A 27467-nucleotide genomic window follows, 5' to 3' on the forward strand; every position below is an offset into this window, starting at 1 on the left:
TACAGTATATTAGTAAAGTTGTTTTTACATTTACGCTCATTGTGCGCCTCTCTGTGTTTTTCTCACATATATATATATATATATATATATATATATATATATATACACACATATATATATATCTTCAGTTTGTGATGTATATGTAATAGGGTCAGAGTTTGCCAAAGGTGTGGGATGTTGGCTGATAATAGCCAATTTATAAAGTGGCAATCACTTACAAGGCAAAGCCAACCTGGCTGTTCCACTTATCCACTACCCATTATGTGAAGTAATTTTTCCTTAAATTTCCCCTGAACCTGCCTCCCTCCCTCCATTTTCAGTGCATATACTCAAATTCTAATACGTATCCTTTGAAGAATGATTCCATGCTGTACCTTGTTAAAAACCCTTGGTATATTTAGAAGTTTCTATCATGTCGCCCTTTTCCTTTCTCTGCTTCAAACTTTACATGTTAAGATCTTTTAGTCTTTTCTGGTATGTTTTGTGATGTAGGCCATGCACCATTTAAGTTGCCCTTCTTTGTATACTCTAATGTATTTATATCCTCCTGGAAATATGGTCCCCAGAACTGTACTCTAGGTGAGGCTATATACTAAATGACCTATATAGTGGCATTATTACATTTTATTTCTGCTACTGATTTCTCTATAGTTTAATGATTCATGGCAGGCCCCTTGCCTAATTATGTTTTTTACTGGACAGAACAGGTCCTGCACATGTGTAGGCACATTTTTTATTGTTATTTGTGTCTAGTCACATACCTATTACTTTTATTGGGTGGAAACTTACTATATTAGAAAATAGGCCATGAACAATGTTCATGTATTCTGTTAATAACTATTATAGTTACAGTGGCTAAGAAATTGTGTACATCTCAAAATTAACTTGTCATTGTTTCTGCTATAATTTTCCTTTTGTTTTCTTTTATGTTGTTTTGTTTATTTGGTATTGTTATTCTTTTTCTTCTACATTCTTTTAGGTTTTCCATGTGAGGAACTTCTGTCTTAATGTAGGGAATTTTTTGTTTTACAGATTTATTTAATCAAACCTGGGTTTGGGTGATCAACACTTATAGCTTGTAGAGTTTGAATACGGTATGTTGTGACGGAGCACTATTTTTGTTATTTGCTCTGTATGTAGTCAATTCCTGCTCCTCTTTATGCTCATTTTTATACTGCACCTTTTATACTATAATGCTACTAAACAGATGTTGTTTTAAAAATAGAATTAGAGATGTTTTATTGATTCCTACATTTTTCTATGAATAGATGTAGATGATGGGGACAAATGATGTGCTTCATCCAGACTACCATATAGTCTAAAACTCATTAAAAGCAGTACAGCTCAGTTTACATCATGTGCCACCTTCTCCTGTGACATACTATCACCAGCCCTTTCAAATTGTACCATGGCTTGATCACTGTCAAATATCCAAATTGGTCATAATGAAATGATGTATTAAAAGTCTCTGACTGAATTTGTAACATTTTCTTAGAGTAATTTGTGCTGCAAATTGATGTCAAGTTATAAAGTTATGCCCTTGATTTCCTATACTGCTTGTGTACTATGGCAATTGATTCAGTCCATTGGTTCTACACTACACTAAGCATATGTATTAACAAGACAATATGAAATTACTTTAAATGTGAATACAGTTCTGGCTAAATAGTGCAATTATATAGAAAATACGTAGTAAACCAGTCAAGAGAGTATAATATACATCTACAGATGTTTATGTTAAATCGCCCTCCAGTTGTTTATTTTTTTGTATGCAATAACAAACAACAAAAAAGTCCTACTTTACAAACAATAAAATATGCTACAAAAATACATATCCTACAAGATAAAAAGAATACTTCCAGTTCTCTTTCCATCACAGCCAGATAGGGATAAAAAAATAAATTCACTATGCTTTTACAAAACTGACTCGGAAATCATCAAAGCAAGCACTAAAACAAATGACACGATTAGTGCATACATAAAAAAGCCCAAAGCAACATTCAATAACAACCTACCACCCCAAAGCTTGTGCAGAGCCAGAAGATGATTAATGACAGCAACATCAATAGGAGGATATGAAACAGCACACCTCATAACACTTGAAAATGATGCTTCAGCTCTACCACGAAAATCTGCTATGTCTTATAACAGAACACAGTGTTCAAATTGGTCATTTTCCAATGTGTCAAAACACTGTTTATAGCCACAGACAGGTAAATGAACACTTTTAAGTAATTTTTATACTGTTCTTTAGTAGGTCTATTGTTATTTTTGTAACAGATATATTATATATTTGCATTTGTAAGTAAAAATGGGACTATTAAAGTTTAGTAGATACAGAGCTGTAACAAGACGTTTTGGTCCCTATTGCAGAAAGAGCATTGGTAACCCCCTTTCTAAATAGGGTCAGTGCATGCCGAAAAAGAGCAGGAGCTCATGTGGAAGAGGCATGGCCAAACAACACCACACAATACATACTGTAGTGTAATTTACTCACATTACAGTGGATTTTAGTATCCCTTATTTACATTATATAACACAGTAATGTCCCTTATATACACGTTTCCTATTCATGTGCCACACAGTAAAACCCATTATACACATTACACCACACACTAATGCCCTTTATTCGCACAATACTGCTCCTTACACATTAAGTCACCCTAGTACCCCTCAAACATGTTACACCACAAACTAGTGCTACTTATTTACATTAGGTTACACAGATGTACACATTTCACCCACAATAGTTGTACCCCACACATATTATGCCCACACAGTAGTAGTGCCACCCATCCAGTTGTGGTGCATCTAACACATAATGCATACAGTAGTGTTGCCCCTTACACAGTATGCCCACACAGTAGTTGTACTCCTCACATATTATACCAACACAGTAGTAGTCCACCTTACAAATAATGCACCTTACACATTATGATTACACAGTAGAGTGTTACTTACATATCCTGTCCACACAGAAGTGGAAATAATGCTTCTTACACAATATGCTCACATATATGCTCACAATATGCTGGCCCATAGTAGTAGTACTCCTTACATATTCTGTCCACACAGTAGTAATACCTCTTAGACATTATGCCGGCAAAGTAATAGTGCTATGTACATGTTATGCCCATACAGTAGTATTGCACCTTACATATTAAACCTACACAGTAGTACCAGCCCACCCTTAGATGTTATGCCCACCATAGCAGTGCCCCTTACACACTATGTCCACACAGTAATAGCAGCCTGTACATATACCTCTATATATTGTAGCACACCCTAGAAATGTTACGTTGTACAGCTCACTCTCTCCTTCTGTACAGATAACACCAACTCTCATTCTTGCCATCCATATGCAGCAGCAGCCACTGGGATCGGCCATGGCAGTGCATGCACTGCCACTCATCTCTAGAGCTAATATCCCTTGGCTAATATCCACAGTTGAGTGCCTATCCATAAAGATGGGTGCTGGATGAGCCTTTTCCACCTCATATGCTTCCTGACTCTCCACACAAAATGGTGCCAGGTGTACCAATAGCACTAAAATCTAATTCTCTCTGCACAAGTAACATCTGCCCCACCTGCAGTGCACATGGTTTTGTCCATCTAAGAAGGATTTTGTCAGAAAGAGTGAACTAGAATAAGGTCCATCGTCTTTCACATTGGAGATCATACCCTGATGGGCAATCTGCACCTAGTATGGGACTGGTGCAAGTTTTGATGGTGTGAACAATGGTTTTGTCTAAAGTGGTATTCAAGCATTTAAAATGCTTAAAGTGGATGACTCAGTTGTTGCAAACGCAGAAGCACAGATGTATGCAAGGGAAGGACTTCTAGTGGAATTTACATTAAGTTACCGCAAAAGATGAACACACAGATGCTGCAGCTTCGCACTTAAAACCATGCCTTGTGCTTTGTATTACACAGTACAGTAGCAAAAGAATATGGAGACTGTATAATATACTTCAGTACAGTGCAGGTATTAGGGTCACTATAATCATCAAACTGTGTACTGTATATTGCTGATCTGATAATAAAAATTGAGGTGGTAATTTCTGATATCTTTCAGTTACAGCTGGGACTCAGATGTATAGGGCATATTTGGTTAATGCTACCTATGAAAATAAATAAAAGATATTGATTGAGTATACATTTTAAAAACATTTCTTTGGTGCCAGAATTGCTTGTCTCCCAATTACACTTTATATGTGTTTTTTATTTTGTAATACCAGTGTACTGTCAAATTCGCATGATACTGGGGGAGATGTACTAAGCCTTGAAGAGTAATAAAGTGGACAGAGATGAAGTACCAATCAACTGGCTTCTGTTGTTTTTCCCAGCCTGTATCGCCTGTAGCATGGCAGATATGAGCTGATTGTCTAATACTTTATCTATCTGCACTTTAGTTCTGTAAAGGCTTATCAAATAGACCCCAAAGTACCAGCAAATCAGCTCCTAGCTGCCACCTTAGGGCAGTAGTGGATACTAACCACCATGAGTATACTTACCTTCATCTGGAAAGCTGGTCCATTCACCACAGCCAATGCCATTGGCCCAGTGACATCTTCAAGATGGCACTACACATTGGGGCAGATGTATTAAGCCTGACGAAGATATAAAGTGGAGATAAAGTGGAAGGAGAAAACGCCCCAGCTGTTGTTTGAAATATAACAGTTAGGAGTTGATTGGCTGGTACGTTATCGCCTTCACTTTATCTCCACCATATCTCTTTGCCAGGCTTAATACATCTGCCCCATTGAGAGCAAAGACTCTGGAGGGTCTTTGCTCTCTAGTGCCATCTTCCTAAATACTACCGATCGAGAAGGGGGGACCGATTCCCAGAGCACGAAAGGTAATGAATACCCTCCCCATGCTACTATGTCCCCCCTGATTCTATTAGCACCCTTTGAAATCAATATTTTTTGTCTCATTTATTTTAGGGGGCATTGAAATGCCACCGTACCAGTACCAACTGTGTTGTAGGCTGTGTGGTGGCTATATATTTATATCAAGACAAAACAATTTACCATATATAGGTTGGAGCGAATTAAAAGAAAATGAATCCAAGTGATTCTGAACAAAGGATTTATCTTCCTTTTCCTGTATTTGTGAATTGATGCCAACTGTCTTGTCCAGATGTTTCAGAAATGCATTCTAAGCTGAAAGATACGCTGCACAGAACAGACCTCCATGCTCAGCAAAGTTTCTAGCAGTGCTATACACAATAGATGATGTGACATAATAAAAGACCAGTGGACGTGTTTAAAATGTTTTGCTTAGTGTGAAAGCAGACTGAAGAGTCCTTTTGTGCAATAAAAGGCAATATCGGTCACACATTGCTATTAGTATTTTGTCACATCATCGATCTTCTTAACAATTAATTTTAAATGTTTTCATTTATTTATTCAAGTATGATACCTTCATACATGCTATATTTGATTTTAACAAACTGTATGCGTGAGAGTTAATGGGAGCCAATTTTTAGTAAGGTTTCGAAATCACACCTTATCACATTTTTTAAAATCGCTTTTTTTTGTTGTTGAAGAATTCGACTATTTAATGAGATGCCAATACACATCAAAAAATGTGATATGGTGTGATTTTAAGTCATGAGTGCGAATTTGAGGACTGGGAGTTAGGCTCGCTCACCATCGATTTCTTTGATTATGATTGGCTGGTAGGCAGGCCTAACTCCAGGTCTGTAGGTGGAGCTGATGTAAACACAAGTCCCTCTTGTGTCTACAGTGTTCATGGGGTCCCGGAGAAGCAGACAAGCCGGCATGTTAGTATGTTTTCTTTCAACAGGAACCCCAAATGGAGTCTACAGGAAAAGGGGACCGATCCTTCATGTCAAGATAGTGTAGGTAAGTATTGTATGAGTGGGCTATGTGTGTAATAAACTTCTACAGTTCCTATGTGTATGTGTGTGTGTGTGTTTGTGTATTTTTTCACTATTTGAACTGTTGTGGAACTACAAGTCCCCAGCAGCCCTTTAATGCCTTGCATGCTGGTACTTGTGGTTCTCCTAGTCTCTGCATGCCGTGCAGGCTTGCTGGGACTTTTAGTTCCACAACAATATACAATAGTTTCTTCTACTTTTAACCATTTATCAGCCCAATGGCCACTGCCCAGGGCATCAGGGACAGCCCTGGGCTTCAGCCAGGTCAGGGGTCACTCTGGAGGGGGAGACCCCTTATTGGGGGGGTCCCCACTCCTCCAGGGTCCCTGTCTGGACTGACCAGCCACAGGGCTGAATACTGTGGCATTACCATGTTGGCTGTTTGGGCCCGGTGCTGGTTGCCAAAATACGGGGGACCCCTAGTCATTTTGTCCCCCTTATTTTGGGAACCAGGACCAGTGCATGAGCCAGGTGCTGGTTTAAAAAAATTAAGGGGACCCTATTTCTTTTGCCCCGTGATTTATTGAAACCAGGACCGGCTATTTGAGCCCCAGGCTGGTTATGCTCAGGAGGGGGACCCCACGCCATTTTTTTATTTTTTAACTTTTACATATTTATCAAATTTGCCAGTCTGAACCTGGTCTATTTTTTATTTTCTATTAACATTTAGCAAAAATTGCAGTCTATTAAATTTGGGAGTTGTATACTCTATCATGGAAAACATCTGTATGTGAATTGAAGTTTGAGAAAAAAATCAACAGGTGAAAATATGCGATTTTCGTGGCAAAAAAGTGTGATTTTTTTTGCGCAATTCACATGCTATTTAACGTGTGATTTTCGGAAATTGTGTGAATTTGGCTGTTTTTTGCGAAAAATTGCAAAAGTCTAAAAATCACACTCTATTAAAGCTCACCCTATGGGCAGTATTCAATGCTCCCATTTCGCTTTTTTTTCCTGCGAGATTCGCTTTTTTTTTGGAGAGAAGGCAAGACCTCTCTCCAAAAATGTTTCTCGCCCTATTCAATGCTCCCTATTTGCCAAAAAAACCCAGAGAGCTTTGCCCTGTTCGCCACTTGGTCATTGCTTTCTTATGGGAAATTTGTGTACCTTCGCCGTTTGTGTATTCAATGCAAAAATGGAGAACACTGGGGTGTTTTTTTTTTGGCTTGCCTCTCTTTTTTGTTATACTTATAGCAAAAAAGAGAAAAAAGATAAAGCACCAGGGTCTGGTGCTCCTGGGTCCTGGGCTCCAGGGCTGAAGAGTCCAGGGTCCAGGATCCAAATAAATCCATAGGGGGACCTGTGGAAGAAAATCCTACTCACCAAGTTCCTCAGGAGAAGATGTGTCCTCTTGATCTGACGTAGTGCAGGTCTTCTTTAAAAAAAAAAAAAAAGCATCTACTCCCGCTGCTACCTGTCTGACGAACTAGCCGCTCGTCAGCATCTCCATCTTCAGCGTCTCTCCTCCGAATGATTCTATTGGCCGCCAAACTCAGCTCCTGATTGGCCGCTAGGCGGCCAATAGAATCATTCGGAGGAGAGATGCTGAAGATGGAGCATCAGCGTCTCTCCGGCTAGTTCGTCAGATGGGTAGCAGCGGGAGTAGACACTTTTTTTTAAAAGAAGACCTGGACTACGTCGGATCAAGAGGACAGATCTTCTCCTGAGGACCTTGGTGAGTAGGATTTTCTTCCACAGGTCCCCCTATGGATTTCTTCGGATCCTGGACCCCGGACTCTTCAGCCCTGGAGCCCAGGACCCTGGACCAGCCCCAGACCCCGGACTCTTTAGCCCTTGAGCCCAGGACCCAGCAGCACTGGACCCCGGACCCAGGGACCTACCTACGGGCTCAAGAGAAGTAAGTATCAGTATGTGTGGGCTTTGTATGCATTAAAGTTTTATTTTTAATGGGTGTCAGTGTGTGTTTATTTAACTATTTCTTTTACTGTGGAACTACAAGTGCCAGCGGGCCCCTTTAATGCTGGGACTTGTGGTTCTCCAAGTCCTAGCATGCGGGGGAGGCTTGCTGTTCCACGGTATAAGACAATAGTTTTTCATATATTTTTTACACAAAATCAGCTCGATGCCCACAGCCCAGGGGCATTGAGGACAGCCCGGGGCTTCAGCATGGGCAGGTAAGTTTTGGAGGGGGGGACCCCTTCTTTGGGAGAATCCCCATTTCCCCAGAACCCCTGCACATGCTGACCGGTCAGGGGGATGAATGCTTTGGCCGGGGGGACTTGTATAAAAAGTCTCTCCCCGGCTGTGGCATTACCCTGCTGGCTGGTTGGGCCCTGTGCTGGTTCTTGAAATACAGGGGACCCCTACTCATTTTGTCCCCCGTATTTTGGGAACCAGGACCGGCCCTTGAGCCTGGTGCTGGTTTTGTAAAATCCAGTGGACCTCTATTTGTTCTGCCCCATGATTTTTTGAAACCAGGACCGGCTCTTTGAGCCCGGGGCTGGTTATGCTCTTAAAGGGGGACCAACGCTGTTTTTTTTCCACTTTTTTGTTAAACCAAAATCGCACATTTCTGAAAATTATTGGATTTTCCTAATTATACTGATTAAGCTATAACTATAACTGTCCCCTAGAGTACTGTCAGCTCCATCTTAAAAACAGAATATGAAACAACTCTGAATTGGTCAAAAATAAACAGTTCATTTATACTGCTGTAAACATCTGAGAACTTGTTAGGGAGATCTCCAGGAGATTTATAGCAGCACAGCATTACACTATACAGTAAATAGCAAAGATGGAAGACAATGTTCCTGGAACAGTAAACTATGCTAGGCCTGGCCAACCTGTTGCTCTCCAGATGTTGTGAAACTACAAATCCCAACATGCCTTGCCACAGTTTTAACACTACCTTACAGCAAAACTGTGGCAAGGCATGAAGAGATTTGTACTGTAGTTTCACAACATTTGGAGAGCCACAGGTTGGCCAGGCCTGAACTATGCATTCACACATAAGTTCTTTACAGGAAGGTTAAAGACAGGATGTAGTTGGCATCCCAATGAAAAGGATGTCCATGGTCAGAGGAATGGCACAGGAATTCTGACATCTGTCAGAATGTATGCTGGGCTAGGCTGTCATATTGGAAATTTAGGTTTAGGCTGAGGTTAGAGTTACGTTTTGGGAAGGTAGGGTCAGGGTCATTTTTACAAGGGGCAGCTGCTTCCCAATGTTGCAATTGCAGATGGAAAACAGGTCCTCCCCTGAGTCCTGATCACCAGCTGCCATCTGCCTTTAATTATTAATATTGTTTACCACATATAAACGGACCTATTGTGGTGACAGGGGGGAAGGAAGGATGGATCTGGCTGCTGCCAGGCCCATAAGTGCAGGGAAAGGATGGTAGACCTGGCATGTGATCCTGCTGGGAGTGCAAGGCGGGGGGACGGACGGACATGGAGTTGCTTGGAGGAACAGAGCAAGGAGCCAGGGGTAAGCCACAGAGATACTGAGTGCAGTGTCACAGTGAGGTATTTAAGGATCTGCCCAGAGTGTGGAGACAGGGGGGAGAGATACAAAGGTGCGGGGAGAGGTGAGGAGCCAGGTGGGAGCCACAGAGCAGCCGCTAAAAGGAGTTAAGCATTGGGAAGGGGTGTTGGACAGATGTACAGAATTGCCTTCCTATAGTGGAGTGTGGGCACAGGGAGCTGCAAGGAGCAGGGGGAGATGGAACAGAGCTGCGGCTGCTGAGATCCTGGTCCCGGAGTGAGCTGCTGGCAGCATAGAGATGATGCTGTAGGGAGAGGCTGCTGTGAGAGCACCTGTGCTGTGCAGGGCCAGGCAGAAAACAGGAGCAGGTCAGTGCTCCCATGGTCTACCCCTTCTCCAGCTCAGTGTCCCAACCAGTATTTATCCCTCCAGCTCAGTGTCTCCCACCGTGTTAGATCCGTATCTCCATGTCTTCCCTCCCCAACAAGCACACTGCTGTCCATCTAACCAGTTCACTGACTCCCCAGCCCAGTGTCTCCCTTCTTCCAACTCCCACCAGGCCACTTACCCTTCCGTGATACTGTCCCCTGTCATTGAGCCCAGTAACAGGGGAAGGCCTTTAGCGGTTGACAGTGGGTCTATGTGCTTCCACCTCCTGATTCGGGACTAGGTTTGCAAGGTAGTCTTTTTTGGCAAGGCCACACCCCTGTCCCAAGTCCACTCCTCTCCCTGCTAGCCCACATCCCTCTATGGGGGGGGGGCGGCATCAATTTTACCTTTTCGTAATAGACATTCCTCTATCCTCCAATAAATTGTAAGGTCGGCAAAATCGTGTATTTTTGCATAAAATTTACAAAATGAAAATAACTAAAATAATATAATGTGTATTGTGTTTTTTTTAACAATTGAATTTTAAACCTGTAAATATCCTGCTAATCCTGCTAATTTAAGTGTACATAATTCATATATAAACACTTACAGTCCTTCTTTGTGTGATTTTTCAGATTATCACATATTATAATCAGAGTATTTGCCATGCAAATATAATGAAAATTATAAAGCATTGGGTGTCCTGAGTAGACATCAAACACAGTAGAAATAAATATATTCTCGCCTTTGTTAAGTGAAAGGAAAATTTTTAAATCAAAATCAAAGTTGTGATATTCTCTTTAGTGTTCAGTTATTCTTCAAAGAGATATACATAGTATAGTATTGTTTGATTTAAAATGTGGTTCAAGCAGTCTTAGATGTGCTCACCTTAGCAACACTTTTTTAGGTGTAACAGAAAAAAGATCTCACATGTCTTGCGTTCCTTTCTATTAAAAAGGAAAATGCTAAAAATAGTGTAAAAGGATCTTTCTATTATAAAAAGGCCACTGCATTCATCTTGCCATGTACAGAATGTCCCATATTGCATATAAATCCAAAATTGCTCTGTAGATTAATGTATGGAAAAGATCAATTGCTGTTTATTGTCCATTTAGCCATACTGTACAATGGAGTTCCAAACAGTAGATCAACTTTTTACATGTTAATGAGCATCTTGTTCCCTTCAACTTTGACATCATTGTTGATTAATGAGATGGCCTGATAATTACTACATAGGAACAAGACTTAAACTTGCTTAACTACTATACTAACCTTTAGTAGATAAGGATGTAATGTGATTGGTTGAAAGAGTACACTTTATGCAAGTGCGGTGTGGTGAAGTAGGTGTTGCATACAGTATCTTAAAAAAGTAGGCCAATAAGAAACGGTTAAAGAAACTTTAAGGAAATTAATATTTCACACTACTTAGAACTTTTCCTGGTTAACTTTAACTGTCATTTGAGCCGACTGATTCAAAGATAGATAAGATTGATTATATAACAGTAGGAAGGATCTATTATAAGGGGCAATAGTTCTGATCTCTTTTTACTTAGCCATCATTTAAATTTTGAGCAATATACTGGTAAACAGGTAATTTATCCTAGCAAATGAATACAAAACTCAGAAGGAATCCATTTGGAATACATAGGTATGCCTGTGCTTCACTTTACATTTAAACATTAAATTAAGTATTCTACACTTGTCATTATAATATATCTGGGTGATTGGCATGGCTTTTTCACACCATTATATTTTTTTTATTATTTCTGAATAAGATAATAATGCTAGCAGAGAGCATACAACAGAGAAAAGAAGCAGAAGGAAGATAGCAAAGGTAAATAAAATATAAGAGCTTGTTAAAGACATAGATTGGGGATTGGGTTGTTGGAGACAAACAAGGAGTAAAAATTTGATTGCTGGAGTAACAAGGTAGGGTTATATTTCATTGCTGGCAATGCACAGGGAGAGATATTTCATTGATTGAGGAAAAAAATTAGAGAGAAATTGGATGGCTGGTGGCAAAAGGTGGAAGGAAATTTAGAGGTTGGAGACACACTAGCAGTTGGAGAGATTTAATGGCTGTAGACACAAAGGGGGGATATTTAATGACTGGAGACGCTGACATCCTCCGCATCCCCAGTCACCCCCTGTCACAGTATCTTGCTCATTTGGAGAGGCCACACAACCTTTTCAGTTGAGTACCATGAAATGTCCCACATCAGGTGGGAGTCATCAGCTACAATGTTGCCTAAGGCATCAAATTCATCAGAGGTGGCTCCTCTCCCAGTGCACCTACATTTTATGTTCCATTGCTTTTCATATAATCATTATTTGACAATGTTCTTAGGGGCCAATTCAGAACTTACCTTTTGCTGTGAAAAATAATTTGATGGTTAGTAGTTCACAGCATAGCGAGGGGATTCTGCGGTTGGCGTTCATTGACTGGGGTGGTGGGGCAGCGTTTACCAACTTGCTAGGCTCCAAATATATGCAGCCTAGCCAGCAGGTCTGAATTGGGCCCTTAATTTGGAGTCACATACACAAATTGTATGATTTATTATATTATAATTTGTATATTATTATTATGCACTGCAAGTGCTGTACAAGGTGATATAACTGACAAGAAACATTAGTACAAAAATATATAAATTCACTTGGATACATAAATAAAGTTAGCCTTTATCATAATTATGTATAAAATACAATGGGGAGATGGGTGGACACAATTGAAAGAATAAAATGCCAGAGTGGGTAGTGGGGTGGAGGTTAGGTGACAATAAGTAGTGGAAAAAATAGGTTGGGAGGGAGCATATTGGGAAATGAGGCTCAAAATGTAGGTAGGTGAAGTTGCTGTAAAGATCTGTAATGTTGACAGATTGTAGGTGAAATTTGAATTTATTTGAGCGTGGTAAAGGAAAACATTGGAGTGATTGACATAGATGAGAAAAATAAGGTGGCTGGAAGAGTTGAGTAAAGACTATGGAGGGGTAAGTTGGGAGTTAGGATGCCAGAGAGCATTTGATTATAGTAATTGAGGCAGGTAATAATGAGTACATGAATAGAGTGTTAGCAGCATTCAAGTTAAGACATTTCCTAGCTCTAGAAGTATTCTGGAGGTGGAAATGGTAGGATTCTGGAAAAGACTGGGTTTGGCAACACTCTCTGTTTGTACCAAGCTCTGTAAAACAAAATTGCCAGGAACTTGGACCCTGTAGCTAATGTCATCAATACATGGTGTTGCCTAATAGAAGCCTATGGGCTTTTCTCTACAACAATTCATAAGAGGGATCCAATTGGAACCCTCCTAGTGTCCCCTGTGCCTCATGCATGTACTGACTGATAGCAACTAATATGCACTATGACTCCCAAGTCATAAATCCAGAGGTTCCCATGCCACAAAGGAAAACTCTAATCAGGAGAGCAGTCCTTTGCTTAAAACTACATGCATATGGCATTATGCCAGTATGCATTTGAACAGTGGTGGGACACACCAAATAAGTAAAAGTAAAATATATTATATAAATAAACGCATGGCCTAACACTGTGATGTGCACCAAGAACCAGTGCATACAACATCAGCTCCTGCCGTTCCAGCTGCTTCAGCCACTGGGCCTTATTTTGGTTCACTCTTTCTGACAAAATCCTTCTTAGATGGACAAAACCATGTGCACTGCAGGGGGGCAGATGTAAAATGTGCAGAGAGAATTAGATTTGGGTGAGTTATTTTGTTTCTGTGCAGGGAAAATACTGACTGCTTTATTTTTACACTGCAATATAGATCTCACTTTGAAGTAAAACCCCACCCAAATCTAATTCTCTCTGCACAAGTAACATCTGCCCCACCTGCAGTGCACATGGTTTTGTCCATCTAAGAAGGATTTTGTCAGAAAGAGTGAACCAAAATAAGGCCCCTAGTTTGGACTGTGCCTTTGCTCGTTCACCACCTGTTCAACTTTATTTCTCACTAAGAACCTTTGGGCTACCTTATAGAGCTTCTGATATGGGTGTAAGTGATTTCCAATTATGCTGTTCCATTACCGGGTTACTGCAGCTGCCTGGATATTAACACCTGCAGCAGTGATGTTCAAAGCATACTGGCAAGCTGTTTATCATTAACCTTCATGTGAGCATATGTTCTTCTTTATTCATATAAAATACTTTACTTTTTACTTATTTGGTGTGCCTTTCCGTGTGTTCTTTTTCCAAATGGCAACATTTCTGCATCATGGATTGACCCTTGCATGGATTAAAAGATGCTGCAAATGACATGGAGATCATATCCTGGTGTTGATTACTATTGGTTTGCACATTAACCTCTCTCTCTCTCTTCTCTTCTCTTCTCTCTCTCTCTATCTCTCTCTCTCTCTTTATATATATATATATATATATATATATATATATATATATATATATATATATATATAAGTACCAGACAGACAAAGGCACTCGGAGACTTGTAAACGGTGAAAACTGGAACGGATTTTAATCCATCGGCCTGTCAACGTTTCGGGGGTCGTACCCCCGTCGTCAGGACATAAGGCAAGATAACTATAATTAATAATAATTAATAATTATGTCCTGACGACGGGGGTACGACCCCCGAAACGTTGACAGGCCGATGGATTAAAATCCGTTCCAGTTTTCACCGTTTACAAGTCTCCGAGTGCCTTTGTCTGTCTGGTACTTACATTGGATGTCTGTGTGGCGACACAGTCTATCGTCTTATGGCAACGGAGCCGGCTACGCTACACTGCAGCTTCCATAAGCCCTGAGTGACAGGTTCTTCCTCCCTGTATATATATATATATATATATATATATCATAATAGTGTAAATTTCTAACCCTTAAAACAAACCACATTATAATGTAGTATAAAATATAGCAAAGGAAGAAATCATTTATAAATATCAAACTGTACGTTAGCTGTCATGCTATCCATATAAACAGCAGGCTCTAGCTAAAACCATTGTAATAAATCATAACCTACTGTGTAAGTACAAATAAAAGATCATTAGATATTCTAATGAGCTTTCTATAACCATTTTCTGTAAATATAAAAATGATGCAGAGGTGCAAGCTATAGCATTCCAGAGAAATGATTGGCAGGTGTATTTTTTCAGTTCATACTTTATACATTTTAATCTTATGTATAGAGGAAAAATATCCATTTTCTCATCTCCTACTAGTTTCCATAGAAACACATTAAATATGTCTAATATCATTCATATATTAATATATTGTGTTATGTTTAATGTACACAATATTGTCTTATTACTTCCTTAATCGGCTATATATAGAATTCATATAATCTGTTTTACACATGCATCCTTGGTGAAAATTCAGATTTTTCACACCTATTAATTATACATGAACAGGGGTTAAAGTGAGGCGGAACGGGGCGGAACTGCGTTCCGTCAGTTCCATTTTGGAGGCGGAACGGTTCCGCCTCCATCCGCTCACCTTGCCCCCTCTGCTTCTCCCTGCCTGCATTGCTAAACAAGTCAAGACAGCCGGGTAGAGTGCTGGAAAACCCGGCTGTCTCAGAGCACGTCGTCCATCCGTCCGCGGGCGGCTATTTGAAATGACGTGCCAGCTTGCGACTGCCTGATTGGCAGCCGGGCTGCGCGTCATTTCAAATAGCTGCAACGCACACGGAGGGATGGACGACGTGCTCTGAGACAGCCGGGTTTTCCAGCACTCTACCCGGCTGTCAGGGGCGGGCTGGCTACAGGAACATGGCCGCCGGCGCTACCCGCTCAGGAGGCCAGGACGCTCTCCCTGCTATGCTCCTTAAACTGCTGCTGCCGCGCTTGTCATATTGTATGACAGCGCAGGCGGCAGCTTGCAGAGCGGCTCCCTCTCTCCGACGCGGCCGTTGAAATCCGCGCTCTTTATCTACCCCCGGCCCCCACCATCCGGTGAGCAGTAGCCTCTCTCCCTCCCTGCAGTGTCCCAGGCCCGGCTCCCAGGTACCTGGTATGTACCTTATTTATACATTATATTGCCTTTATTTGAGTGCCGCCACCTCCTATTCATTATATATATATATATATATATATATAATGCAGCGGGCACTTTAAGCACTGTTTTCAGCCTGTTTGTCCTGGTTATTCAGGGGGAGCAGCCTGTGGTGTCCTGGTTATGCAGGGGGAGCAGCCTGTTTGTCCTGGTTATTCAGGGGGAGCAGCCTGTGGTGTCCTGGTTATGCAGGGGGAGCAGCCTGTGGTGTCCTGGTTGTTATGCAGGGGGAGCAGCCTGTGGTGGCCTGGTTGTTATGCAGGGGGAGCAGCCTGTGGTGGCCTGGTTGTTATGCAGGGGGAGCAGCCTGTGGTGGCTTGGTTGTTATGCAGGGGGAGCAGCCTGTGGTGGCCTGGTTGATATGCAGGGGGAGCAGCCGGGCTTTACGGTGTGCATAATCCCCTGTCCCACAAAGCCATGCCCTAAAATTTTGTGGCGCGCCTACGGCGCGCACTTTCACATTGTTTAGCCTGTTACATTCTTTTGCACATTGGGGCATAATTTGCATTAAGGGTGGCGTTATGTGGCCCGCATTATTGTTTCCATGTCTATGTGAGATAGGTCATACATTTTGAGCTCGCAGGGGGGCGCCGAATACCCTAGCACCCGCCCTGGTTGTGACATATGGGGGGGGGGGGGAGATGGCGGGGAAGAGAGTTCCACCACCTCACCAGGACCACTTTAAGCACTGTACATGAACATAACATAAAAAAAATATATTGTTGAACCTTATTATGTATATAATTAACTACCAGAATCAGTTTAAAATCTACATATGTTGGGAAATTCACTCTTGTAGTGGACTTTAGGTAATATCTTAGGTATGTCAGCATTCAGCAAGTCAACACTGATATAATGATGACATTGCTGAAATTACAACTGTGTCTTTTTTGATGTGAGTCTAACCATAACAATAACCCTATTGCTAATCCTAACTCTAAAGCTAATGCAAAAGTTAAAATGTTGGCATCAAAGTTTGCAGGTGTTGGCATTTATGATGTCAACATTTTAACTGTTATCATCATGAATTAATACCCTTTGAATATTGACATATTTTTTTTTTTTTTTATATAATTTTTATTCACTTTTTCTTATGCAAAACATGAATCATACAAATATATAAAAAGCAATGGAAAAATGCATATACTTTTGTTTTACAGAGTAATTCAACTCTTAATCCAGAGTATCCTTCCATTGCATATTACATACATTCAAATTTAATCCTATGGGTATTTCGTGTCTTACAGTCTAACTACCCCTCCCACCCCCCTCCCTATCCCCCGCCCCCCCCCCCCCCCCCCCCGCTTGGTGCTATTGTTATCACTTGTTATCTATTTCTCGTTTGCCAAATCATTATTTGTTATCTTGCCCAGTTTAGTGCATCATTCCTGTTTCCAACGCTGGGAGCTCACTGTGTATGACCTGCTTATACACCCTTTTTTTTAATTATTATTATATTTTTTTTTTTTTTATATATATATGAATAATATAGGTGGTTGTGACGCTTTTTACTTGCCGAGATCTTCAAAGAAGAATAAAGTGCATTTTTTTTTTTTTTTTTATTATTAAACAAGGGACTTATCACAAGCCTTCTGTGTGTTATTTACTAACATACTTATTGTTTCTATCAACTTTCAACGTGCCAAGTGTTATTTGTGTCGAGACACAGTGTACCAAATGGGTGTCTCCATCTCCTTTTTTTTTTTTTTTTTATTATAACTATATTTCTATATTTGTTAAAGATTGATTTGTGAATATTGCAATTTTCTTAAAGTACAGTGTGATATTCATTATGAAAGAAATAAATATTACGTGAATTTTTTAAGTGGATTTTATATAGGGTGGGCCTAGATTGTATATGAATTGTCTCCCTTGCAGGGCTTTTAATCATATAAGTTTTATGCCTCTGTATCGGGGAAGAGCCTCATCCAACGATGCCAGATTTTCCGGTATTTAGGCAGCATGTTTCTACTAGTGTAAAGGTATTTTTCGTGCCTAAGCGTGTAATTTACTAGTGCTTTCCAACATGCCAAGTTCGGCCCAGTTTTAGCCATCCAGTTTCTGGCTATAATAACCTTTGCCAATGAGCATAGGTTATTCATATATTGCCGGTCTCCGGTCTCAAGGTATCGTTCTTCAATAATATTTAAGAGACAACCTTTTACTGTCATGGCCGCTCTAGGGATACCGGAGTCTACTAGCACTTGGATGACCTCTTCCCAGTACAGAAGTACATGTTGACATTGCCATATAAGATGGAAAAACGTTCCCGGGTTAACATTACACTTGGGGCACATTGCTGATGCTCGTCTGTTAAATTTAACCATACGAGTTGCAGTCATATATACTCTATGCAGTATGAAAAATTGAACCTGTTGTACCCGGATGGCACTGGTAGCATGCGTAATGTGAAGGACTGCTATCCGCCATTCCTCCTCCCCTATTGGCCCTATATCCTGTGCCCACTTACTCCTTACCGCCTCCATATTATCCTTGCCCTTTTCCTGATTAAGACGTTTATATATTCTACTAACTAATTTATTCTTACCTCCAGCCATAATTATGGTTTTAATTGGAGACTCTCGGAAAACCGGGGGTTCCCCTTGGAACTGTGCCTCCATGGCTGCTTTTAACTGCAAGTAACGATAGAAATATGATTTAGGGAGACTAAATTCGGCCTTTAGTTCGGCGAAGGTTTTTATTCTGCCCGAGGAATAGATTTGACTAAGAGTAGTAATTGAATATCTATTCCAGACCTCTTTAACTTGGAGTGATGCTAGTTCCTGGAATCTTAAGGGATCATCTATTGGGTGTGATGGATCTACGCCCTCTATATTTAGCATTTTAGCTGCTTCCTGCCAGGTTTTAATGGCTTGTCCCACTAATGGGAGATCCATTGCATGAATACCCGGTTGTAAAATTCTATTTTTGGGGTGGCACCTTGGGGCGGCGTGTGTTACCACCGCTTTTGCTAAGTCACTGTCTTCTCCCTCCATTAACCATGGGCGTAAATGCGACAGCTGAGCGGCTATATAATATAGTCGGAAGTCTGGCAGCCCCAGACCACCAGCCCTCTTATCCATCATAAGTTTATTCAGCTGTATCTTTGGGCGTGTGTTGTGCCAAATGAATGTCGACAGTTTGCTATTGATTTTTCTGAATATACTTTTAGGTAGGAAGACTGGGGACTGCTGAATTAAATATAGTAGCTGCGGGAGGACCACCATTTTAATTAAATTAATCCGTCCAGTGGCAGTAAGTGGCAGTTTGCTCCAAGATTTAAATTTGGCATCTAGTTTATTTAACATTGGGTGGACATTAAGCTGGACAAATTCCTCTGTATTACGGGTGATCTGGATCCCTAGGTATTTAAACTTAGTTGCCCAGGTCAAGTTTAAAGGAGGAGACAGTGTATGGATTGCAGTTGTGCCAAGGTACATTATGTGAGACTTGTTCCAGTTAATCTGAAAGCTGGAGAGTTTACCAAAATCGGCAATCAGCTTAAAAACAATTGGAAGAGAGTCTCTGTAATCTGAAAGATAAATTAGTACGTCGTCTGCATACAGGGACACAACGTCGATCTCATGGGCCATTCGTACTCCTCTGATATCCGGGTGGGTCCTTAGGATACAGGCAAGGGGTTCAATTGCGAGTGCAAATAAGAGAGGGGAAAGGGGACACCCCTGTCTAGTACCCCTAGAGAGTCTGAAGGCCGGTGATGTCCATCCATTCAGGGACACTCTAGCGGTGGGGCATTTGTATAGGAGTTGTATCCATTTAATGAAGTTGGTGCCAAGTCCGAATGCCCTCAGAGTGGCCCATAAATAAGGCCACTCTACGACATCGAACGCCTTAGTGGCGTCAAGGGACACAACTACAGGTTGGCCCTCAGACTCTATAGGTAATTGCAGGTGTGTATATAATCTTCGCAAATTTGCTGCCGTTGATTTACCAGGCATAAACCCTGATTGGTTAGGGTGTATTATTTTAAGGATATGTTTTGCTAATCTGTTTGCGAGGATTTTAGCAAGGATTTTGGCCTCATTGGATAGCAAAGATATTGGGCGATATGAATCGAGGTTGCAAGCCTCTTTCCCCGGTTTTAATATCAATACTATCTTTGCCTCTGCCATTGATCCGGGAAGTGCACCTTCCTCGAAGCAGCGAGTCAGGGTAGTATGTAATAAGGGGGCGATTATATCTATGTGCTTCTTAAAAACCTCTACAGGGATTCCGTCCAACCCGGGAGATTTACTTCCAGGCAGCTCTTTTATTGCCTGACGGACCTCACTAAGATCAATCGATTTTTCTGGTTCTTGGCTATCAGGTTGAGGGAGGGAGGGAAGATCAATCTCCCCAATCTGTAGTTTTAGCTCTTCTGGGGTAATTTTAAGCTCGGTTGAGTATAGCTCTTCGAAGTAATTGGAAAACATTCCTCCCATATATGGTGTATCTGATATCAATTGTCCCTGTGCGTCTTTTATGGGGCCTATACAGGAGGGCGGGGCTTCGGCTTTTGCCAAATAGGCAAGATATCTTCCTGCTTTATCGGCTATTTGGTAGGCCTTGCAAGACCGATACATCATTAATTTTGTGTTTTCGTCCTGTATTGCCGCCAGCCAGTTCTGATGGGCATCTTGCCAGCTCTGTCTTGCTATTTCAGTTTTACTTAATATATATTCAGCTTCTAGGCCTAAGCATTTTATTTCCATAGCCTGTAACCGTTCCTTATTAACTTTTCTAATTTCTGTTATTCGCTTTCTAAATACACCCCGCATATAGGCTTTGAAGGCGTCCCACTCTACCGCGGCGTTTGCCGAACCCCTATTGTTAACCCAGTATTCCTGCCAGAGATTTTCAATGCTGTCATCTGGTCCCATCTGGTATAGCCATGATGGATTTAATTTCCAGAATCCCTGACCCCTTTGAAGTCCGACTTCAAATTCCATCATTATGGGGGAGTGATCTGATATGCCACGAGGCTTGTACTCTATGTTCTTAACCATAGGAATAAAGGACCTAGATGACAGCACTAAATCAATTCTAGAAAAGGTTTTATATGATAGAGAATAGCAGGAATATTGAAGGGCCTTTGGATTCCACTCTCGCCAAACATCCACCCAACCTAAGTACCGTATGAAATTAGGGAAAGCACCACCACTCCCAGAGACTGTAGCTAAGCTATTTCTCCATCTATCCATTTTTGGATCTAGGATATTATTAAAGTCCCCTGCGCATATTACTGATGCAGAGGGGTTACCTGACGCGAAGGTGACGGCCTTTACCAAGGTTTCGTAGGAAAAGGGAGGTGGAATGTATACTGCGAGCAATACCAGTGGGGAAGAGTTAATTACGCAGTCCAGAAAAATAAACCTACCCCCCGGGTCCACTTCAATCCGATTACATACAAAGGTTAATGTCTTCCTTATGAGTATAGAGACTCCTCGAGAGGAGGTTGTGAATGGGGCATGGAAAGCCCACCCTACCCAACGTTGCTTGAGGGCCATAAGTTTCCCACCAGCAAGGTGGGTTTCTGATAAACAGGCTATGTCTACCCCATAGTTTCGTATCTGATTCATCACAAGAGAACGTTTAATCTTGTTGTTCAAACCCCTAACATTCCATGCTAAGAGTGTTAACCATACCTTAGTTTGTTTATATATTCCCAGTAGTTATACAGTACAATCCAACATTTTCTTCCAGTTTTTAAGATACTGAACAGTAATTTGCACAATATAAAGGGGAGGGAAACAATAGGCAAGACAATTTCTATTAGAAATACATTTTCCACTTTTAGCTATCCCCAAGCGGGTTCCAACCACCCCCCACCCTGTATACCCGCACCCTGTAGGCATACCTATCCCCCTTCCCTCCCGTCCCCCCCCCACCCCCCAGAATAAGGAAAAAAGAAGAAAATGGAAGAAAAAAAAGAAAAAAAGAAGAAAAAAACATAAAGAGGACACAGATGTGCTGACAAAGACAGCAAAAAAAATAAAAAAAGTCACATTATGGGGACTGAAAAACATATAGGGCCACCCCTGAACGGGGGAGACTCCCCAGCAGGCTATAGTGTAATATTTTCACTGTACGTGCTTCTACACGTGCGCCATCTGCCTGGTTCCCATAGATTTTGCATCCAGCCATTGGGCTGCCTCATTGGGAGTAGAGAAAAAGTGTGTAGAATTATCGTCTACGACCCGGAGTTTAGAGGGGAATATCATTGAGTAGCTTAAGTTCTTTTCACGCAACTTTTTCTTTATCTCCCCGAACCTTGCCCTCTCCCGCTGCACTTCGAGGGCAAAATCCGGATAAACAGAGATCTTGTTTCCATCGAATAGCAGGGGACCGTTGGTGCGTATTGAACGCAGCACAATGTCTCTATCAACAAAACTTAGGAATTTTACAATAAAAGTTCTCGGCGGTGCCCCTGGAGGGGGAGGTCTGGGTGGTACTCTGTGCGCCCGTTCGGCCGCAAATTGAGGTGTAAATGCGTTTTGGCCAACTGTATCCTTCAGCCAGCTTTCAACAAATTTTTGGGGGTCTTGTCCCTCAGAGTGTTCTGGTAGGCCTACAAACCTAAGGTTGTTGCGCCTCAGCCTTCCTTCCATCTCTACAAGTTTAGCTTTCAACTCAGAGGTCTGCTGAGCGCAGTTATTAACCTTTTTCAGCCATTGTGTATTAGTGTCCTCAATGAGAGATATACGTTTTTCGGCTTCATCCATACGTTCATTAACGGCTTTCAGGTCAGCTTTCATGGACAGAATATCGGCTTGGAGATCTGTGATCTGGCCAGAGAGGTGCTGTTCTGAGTTGGTAATGGCATCTAGCACCTGCTGTAAAGTGGGATCAGCTGCTTTATTGGGACTTTTGTGTTTTGTCGGGGTAGCCTGTGGGGTGGTGGATGGGGTCTGGGCAGAGCTACTCGGCTGGGACCTGGCAAACTTCTCCAGACGGGCCGCTGCCGTGGCATTGCTTGCTTTGCCCATATTGCTTTTTAAGTGAGGCAGTGGAGCAAAAAGAGTTTAAGGTGTAGTCCGTACTTAATTAAACTTCTGTTTAATTACTACAATTTGAGCCCAGGTCCTGGACCGCTTTTACCCAAGTAGCTGAACAAGAATGGAAATACTCCGGGCAGCAGTATAGGTCAGTGATTATCAATATGGCACAAGAGTGGAGTCAGGCAAATTTTTACTGACAGTTCTAATAATGTTTAAGCCACGAAAAAATATGATTTATAATCAAAAAAAAAAAAATATATATATATATACTGCACCGGTCTCCAGGGCTGTCTTTGTATTCGGGCTGCAGAGCCAGTCCAGTGCACACTTCCAGGCAGGGCTCCCTCGCTGCAGTAATCAATTGGACCCAGTATGCAGCCAACAGCGCTTCTCTGCCCCTGTTCAGGGAGTATACCAGCAGCGTTATTATAAAGGTGGTCAGGCCTCTCGCTCTGTTAGTCAGGGGTAGCTTCTTTGCACAGGGATCTCCCAGCACACAATCCCTTCTTTCATACAGCCGCGTGCTTTGCAGGGGTATTCAGGCCGCCCTTGCTGCTGCTCCTGGTCGGCTCTCACCCGGCGCTGTGCACCTGAAGGACGCCTTGATCCACAGCTTCCACGTGGCTCTGGCCGCACGTTCCGGCTCTCTGCCCCTAGCTCCAGTACTCTGTCTCCAATGCGCCACTTATCTCCGGCAGCGCGGTCACCTCAGCGGCGCTGCAGCAGCGATCCCCGCCAGAGAAGCTGCGCCTGTACACCGGACACCCTCAGCGCAGAGGATACCCGACCCAGGTATCTCTGGACTTGACAAGCAGGCTGTCCCACAATCCTCCTCTACCCGGCTATAGAGTTTTCTCCGGGGAGGCAGGCAGATTAGCGCCGTGGGGAAGACGGATATTTTTTTTTTTTCCCTGCTGGGGAGCTCACACTCCTCTCCTTACTCCCGCTCCGTCGTGGCCCCGCCCCCTTGAATATTTACATATTACTTTAAACATGGTGACTCCAGTTCTGGATATAATACTTATGATGGCAAATGTACTCATTAGATTTGAATGGGTACCAATATTTTTTTTTTTAGCAGTCAATAATAAATTAGATGTTTGCTATGAAATGCAATTATGGACTTATGGTTTTAAACATTGTAACTTTCATTTATATATACAACTAAATCAAAATGTACATAAAAACAAATCTTATTCTATATTTAACAGCATTAATAACAGTTGCATGTGTGTTTGCGTTTTATCAATGTATAAGATTTTCACTGAGTTCTCAATTGAATATTGCTCCTTACACTAATTAATGCTAAGGGGAAAATTCAATTAGCTGCAGTAATTTAACACAGCTATTTGATCCCAGGGGAGGGGTAATTCAATTATCCCCAATAGACGACTTTATTAAGGATTTGTTTTCACCTGTTCAGAAGTAGGAGAATCAAAAATCTGTAGCGTGCTATTTTTTTCATGTTTGTGGCTGCAGGCATCTGGAAAGTTATCTGAAATCCTGTGCTTTTTCACACAACAGTGTGTAAAATGTATCAGGAACAATTGTCCATTTAATAAATTGCTTGAAAAAAACATTGGGAAAAATAAAAAAAAAGCTTTTTATATTAAAATTTTCCCCGATCAATTAAATTCCCATCATAGTGTGTTAATTCAAATGGAACTCCAACCATTCCCTTACATTGTGATGCTGCCCTATTGCAATTACCATTGTTTAAATTCAAATAACACATTTCTATCACTAAAGCACATCAAAATGTCAGTCAGAGAATATATTTGTTTTTGGACTGAAATTGTAACTAAATTCTCTTCTTCATATTAATATATTAGACCACAGCTAGTAAAAGAAGATGGAAGCGATTGATAGTTTATAGTAAAGAGATCATTTAATTTTAAATCAGAGATATAAAATATGAAAATCTTATTCTTATTAGTGGTTGAGCCACTAATGAGAATAAAAAAGGTTGACAGTGACTAATTGGATATATCATTATATATTATATATATATAATACTACTTGTATTATACCATGGAAACAAAGGAGCATCACAGGAAAATGATTTCGTAGTATGAGTGAAAATAAGAAATGGAAACACAGCTCCAGACTGCAATTGTAACTGACTTTACAGTTTAAACTTTATGACTATTGGGAAATACATTCATAAATGTCATAGCTGGTGCTGTATATCTCCTAGCCACACATCCTATAATCCAGACTCAGTTACATTGGTTTTGCAGATGTTACCTTTCAATATGTGCAAGTCTCACTATTCCAGTTTTCTTTCCTTCATTAACATTTCATTTTAGCTAATGTTACTAGATGAGTTACTGCTATATTATCACTATTTACTATTAGCTTAATGATCTGGAAATGTTAAGTGTTTCATTGTTTTTTTTTTAATCCCTATGAAGAGTTGTATTGAAAAGTTGCTGTTCAGTGACACCAAAAAACAGTAGACGTTACCTAAATCGTTCATTTGGTCCACTATCATTGTAATTTATTGCTTGCTAAGTAAGTCTCACTACATACAGTTATGGATGCTTAGTGACAGTCTACTGACAAAGTAATGCATTGTGAAATGTGTTGTCTGTCAGCATTGTGAAAATTGTTGTATATCAGTAGAAAATAGCGTGATAGTTAAAAATATGACATTCATAAGTACATATAAAATGCACTATAACAATGAACTGAACTTATGTGATTTAATGAACGTACAATTTATGAACACTGTACTCATTTTTAACATAACTACCAGGTCAGTAAAAATTGGTGCTTTCAAATACATTTTCATTAACATTTCACAGCTTCATAGCCCCAACTAAAATGCCTTTTAAAAATGATGCTGACGTTACTCTGAACTAAAAAAAATTGTAGTCATTTTTTTCATTTCTATTATATTTAAATTACATATATAATCTATATTTGGTGTATTACCATTCTCCACATCAGACTTCCTCTCATGGTCAGTGTCAGTTAGCGATAGTGCAGAGTTGGCTCTACTTGACAAGCAGGAACTGTGCTCTGATTTAATTTCTCTCATCCACATCCTGAGGGCATGTTCTGGTGAAGTTGCTCCTTCGGTCTCCGTATCTGCATCAGAACCCACCTCTAGTGGGTAGTTATGCTGTGCAACATTGTGTAGATTGGTCTGGTAGCCACATATAATGCGTGGAGATTCACAGTATTCCATCTCTGAAAAAATGGAAAAGATGAAACTGAAATGAGAGAACTGAAAATAATTGTTCGTTTTATCTTAATGGACAGGGATACTGCAGTTTTAATGGTTTCCAAATGAAACTAATAGTAGTTAGTAGTGTAAAATGAGTCCTGAAGTAAAAGAAAAATTTATATTATTGAGAACATTTGTGTTAACTTAAAGGCTTACTCAATTTGAGAATTTCTCCTCTGTCAAATGTACCAAAAGAAATGTTAATTTCTGGGTCATCAAATAGCAGGTTATTTCTAATTTTCAACTAGAATATATTATGAAAATACTTAAATTACATTTTATATCTGTTGAAAAACACTGGATAGAGATATACAGGGACCGTAGGTATCTGGGATGGTAAGTACTGTATTAAATCAATATTAAATCCACAAATATTGAAATTATGGTGAGCGATTACTCGCTTTCAAAGATATATATATATATATATACTTCAGAAATAACTGCGGCACTCCTCAGTCGGTGTGATAAAGATAAAAATCCTTTATTGGCGCCCAACGGCGTTTCGGGGTATATCCCCCCGTCTTCAGGGACTAAAGGTACAAGTGATATGTGCAGTACAAGCATATATATAGCATATGTGACACTCAAATAATTAAAACAAGAGTGCTCTCACCTGTCCGGCGTCGCCGCCCGCTCCGGGTGCTCCACGCTGTTTCCCCGTCGCGTCCAATGCACGTGGGACGGCGGCGCCGTACAGTGACGTCACTCCAGCAGTGAATCGTGGTTGCTAGGCTGCGCCCACTGATGTAAACAAACGGCGGCCATTTTTTTACAGCGTAGCGATTCCTGCATAATAACAAAACATATAAAGATTAATGTTTAAAATATCAAGATAAAAACTATTTAAAAACTATTTAAAAACATTTGAACATTTGAGGTTATGGTCAGCAGTGAGTGATTACCTCAAAAGAGGCAATACTACATAGAAACTGATACGGTATTCATAATACATTATACATCCTTTAGGGGGGATAATTTCCTCTACCTAAGGGTAATAGTGACCTAATAAAGAGACAAAGAAACAATGACAAACACTGAGGTAGATACATTAAAGAAAACACTGCAGTCCAAGGGCCTCATTCAGGCCTTTAGGAGCGATGGTATTTAAGGAGTATATCCATTTGCTTTCTCTTTGCAGAAGGATTTTAGCCCTGTTCCCACCCCTTAAAGTGTTGGGGACATGGTCTATGATAATAGCTCTTAGACTGGGAACAGTATGTTTATATTGGGCAAAATGCCTGGCCACAGGCTGTTCACTCGATCCGCTGCTAAGGGCTTGTTTAATGGCGCTTCGATGCTGCGCCATGCGCTCCCTGAACTGTCGTTGGGTCTTGCCCACATACGACAGTCCGCATGGACAAGTTAACATGTATATAACATACGTGGTGGTACAGGTGACAGCTTGTGTAATATTTATGCGTCTACCTGTATGTGGATGATTAAATGTTTTGCTGGGTGTTAGGGTATTGCACGTAGTGCAACCCAGGCATCTAAAACATC

General features: G+C 40.9%; 1 protein-coding gene across 3 annotated transcripts in view; it reads right to left on the reverse strand.

The window, feature by feature from the left end:
* Window positions 1-27467, reverse strand: part of TENM1 (teneurin transmembrane protein 1) — a 726432-nt gene that overhangs the window by 470375 nt on the left and 228590 nt on the right. For all 3 annotated transcript variants that reach the window (XM_083159336.1, XM_083159335.1, XM_083159334.1), the window contains exon 3: window positions 25673-25930. In XM_083159336.1, the coding sequence (XP_083015462.1) occupies window positions 25673-25930 (258 nt within the window). The remainder of the gene's footprint in view (window positions 1-25672; window positions 25931-27467) is intronic.

Source organism: Crinia signifera, chromosome 9 (genome assembly GCF_055691185.1).
Source record: "Crinia signifera chromosome 9, ASM5569118v1, whole genome shotgun sequence".
In the NCBI taxonomy this organism is placed as follows: Eukaryota; Metazoa; Chordata; class Amphibia; order Anura; family Myobatrachidae; genus Crinia; species Crinia signifera.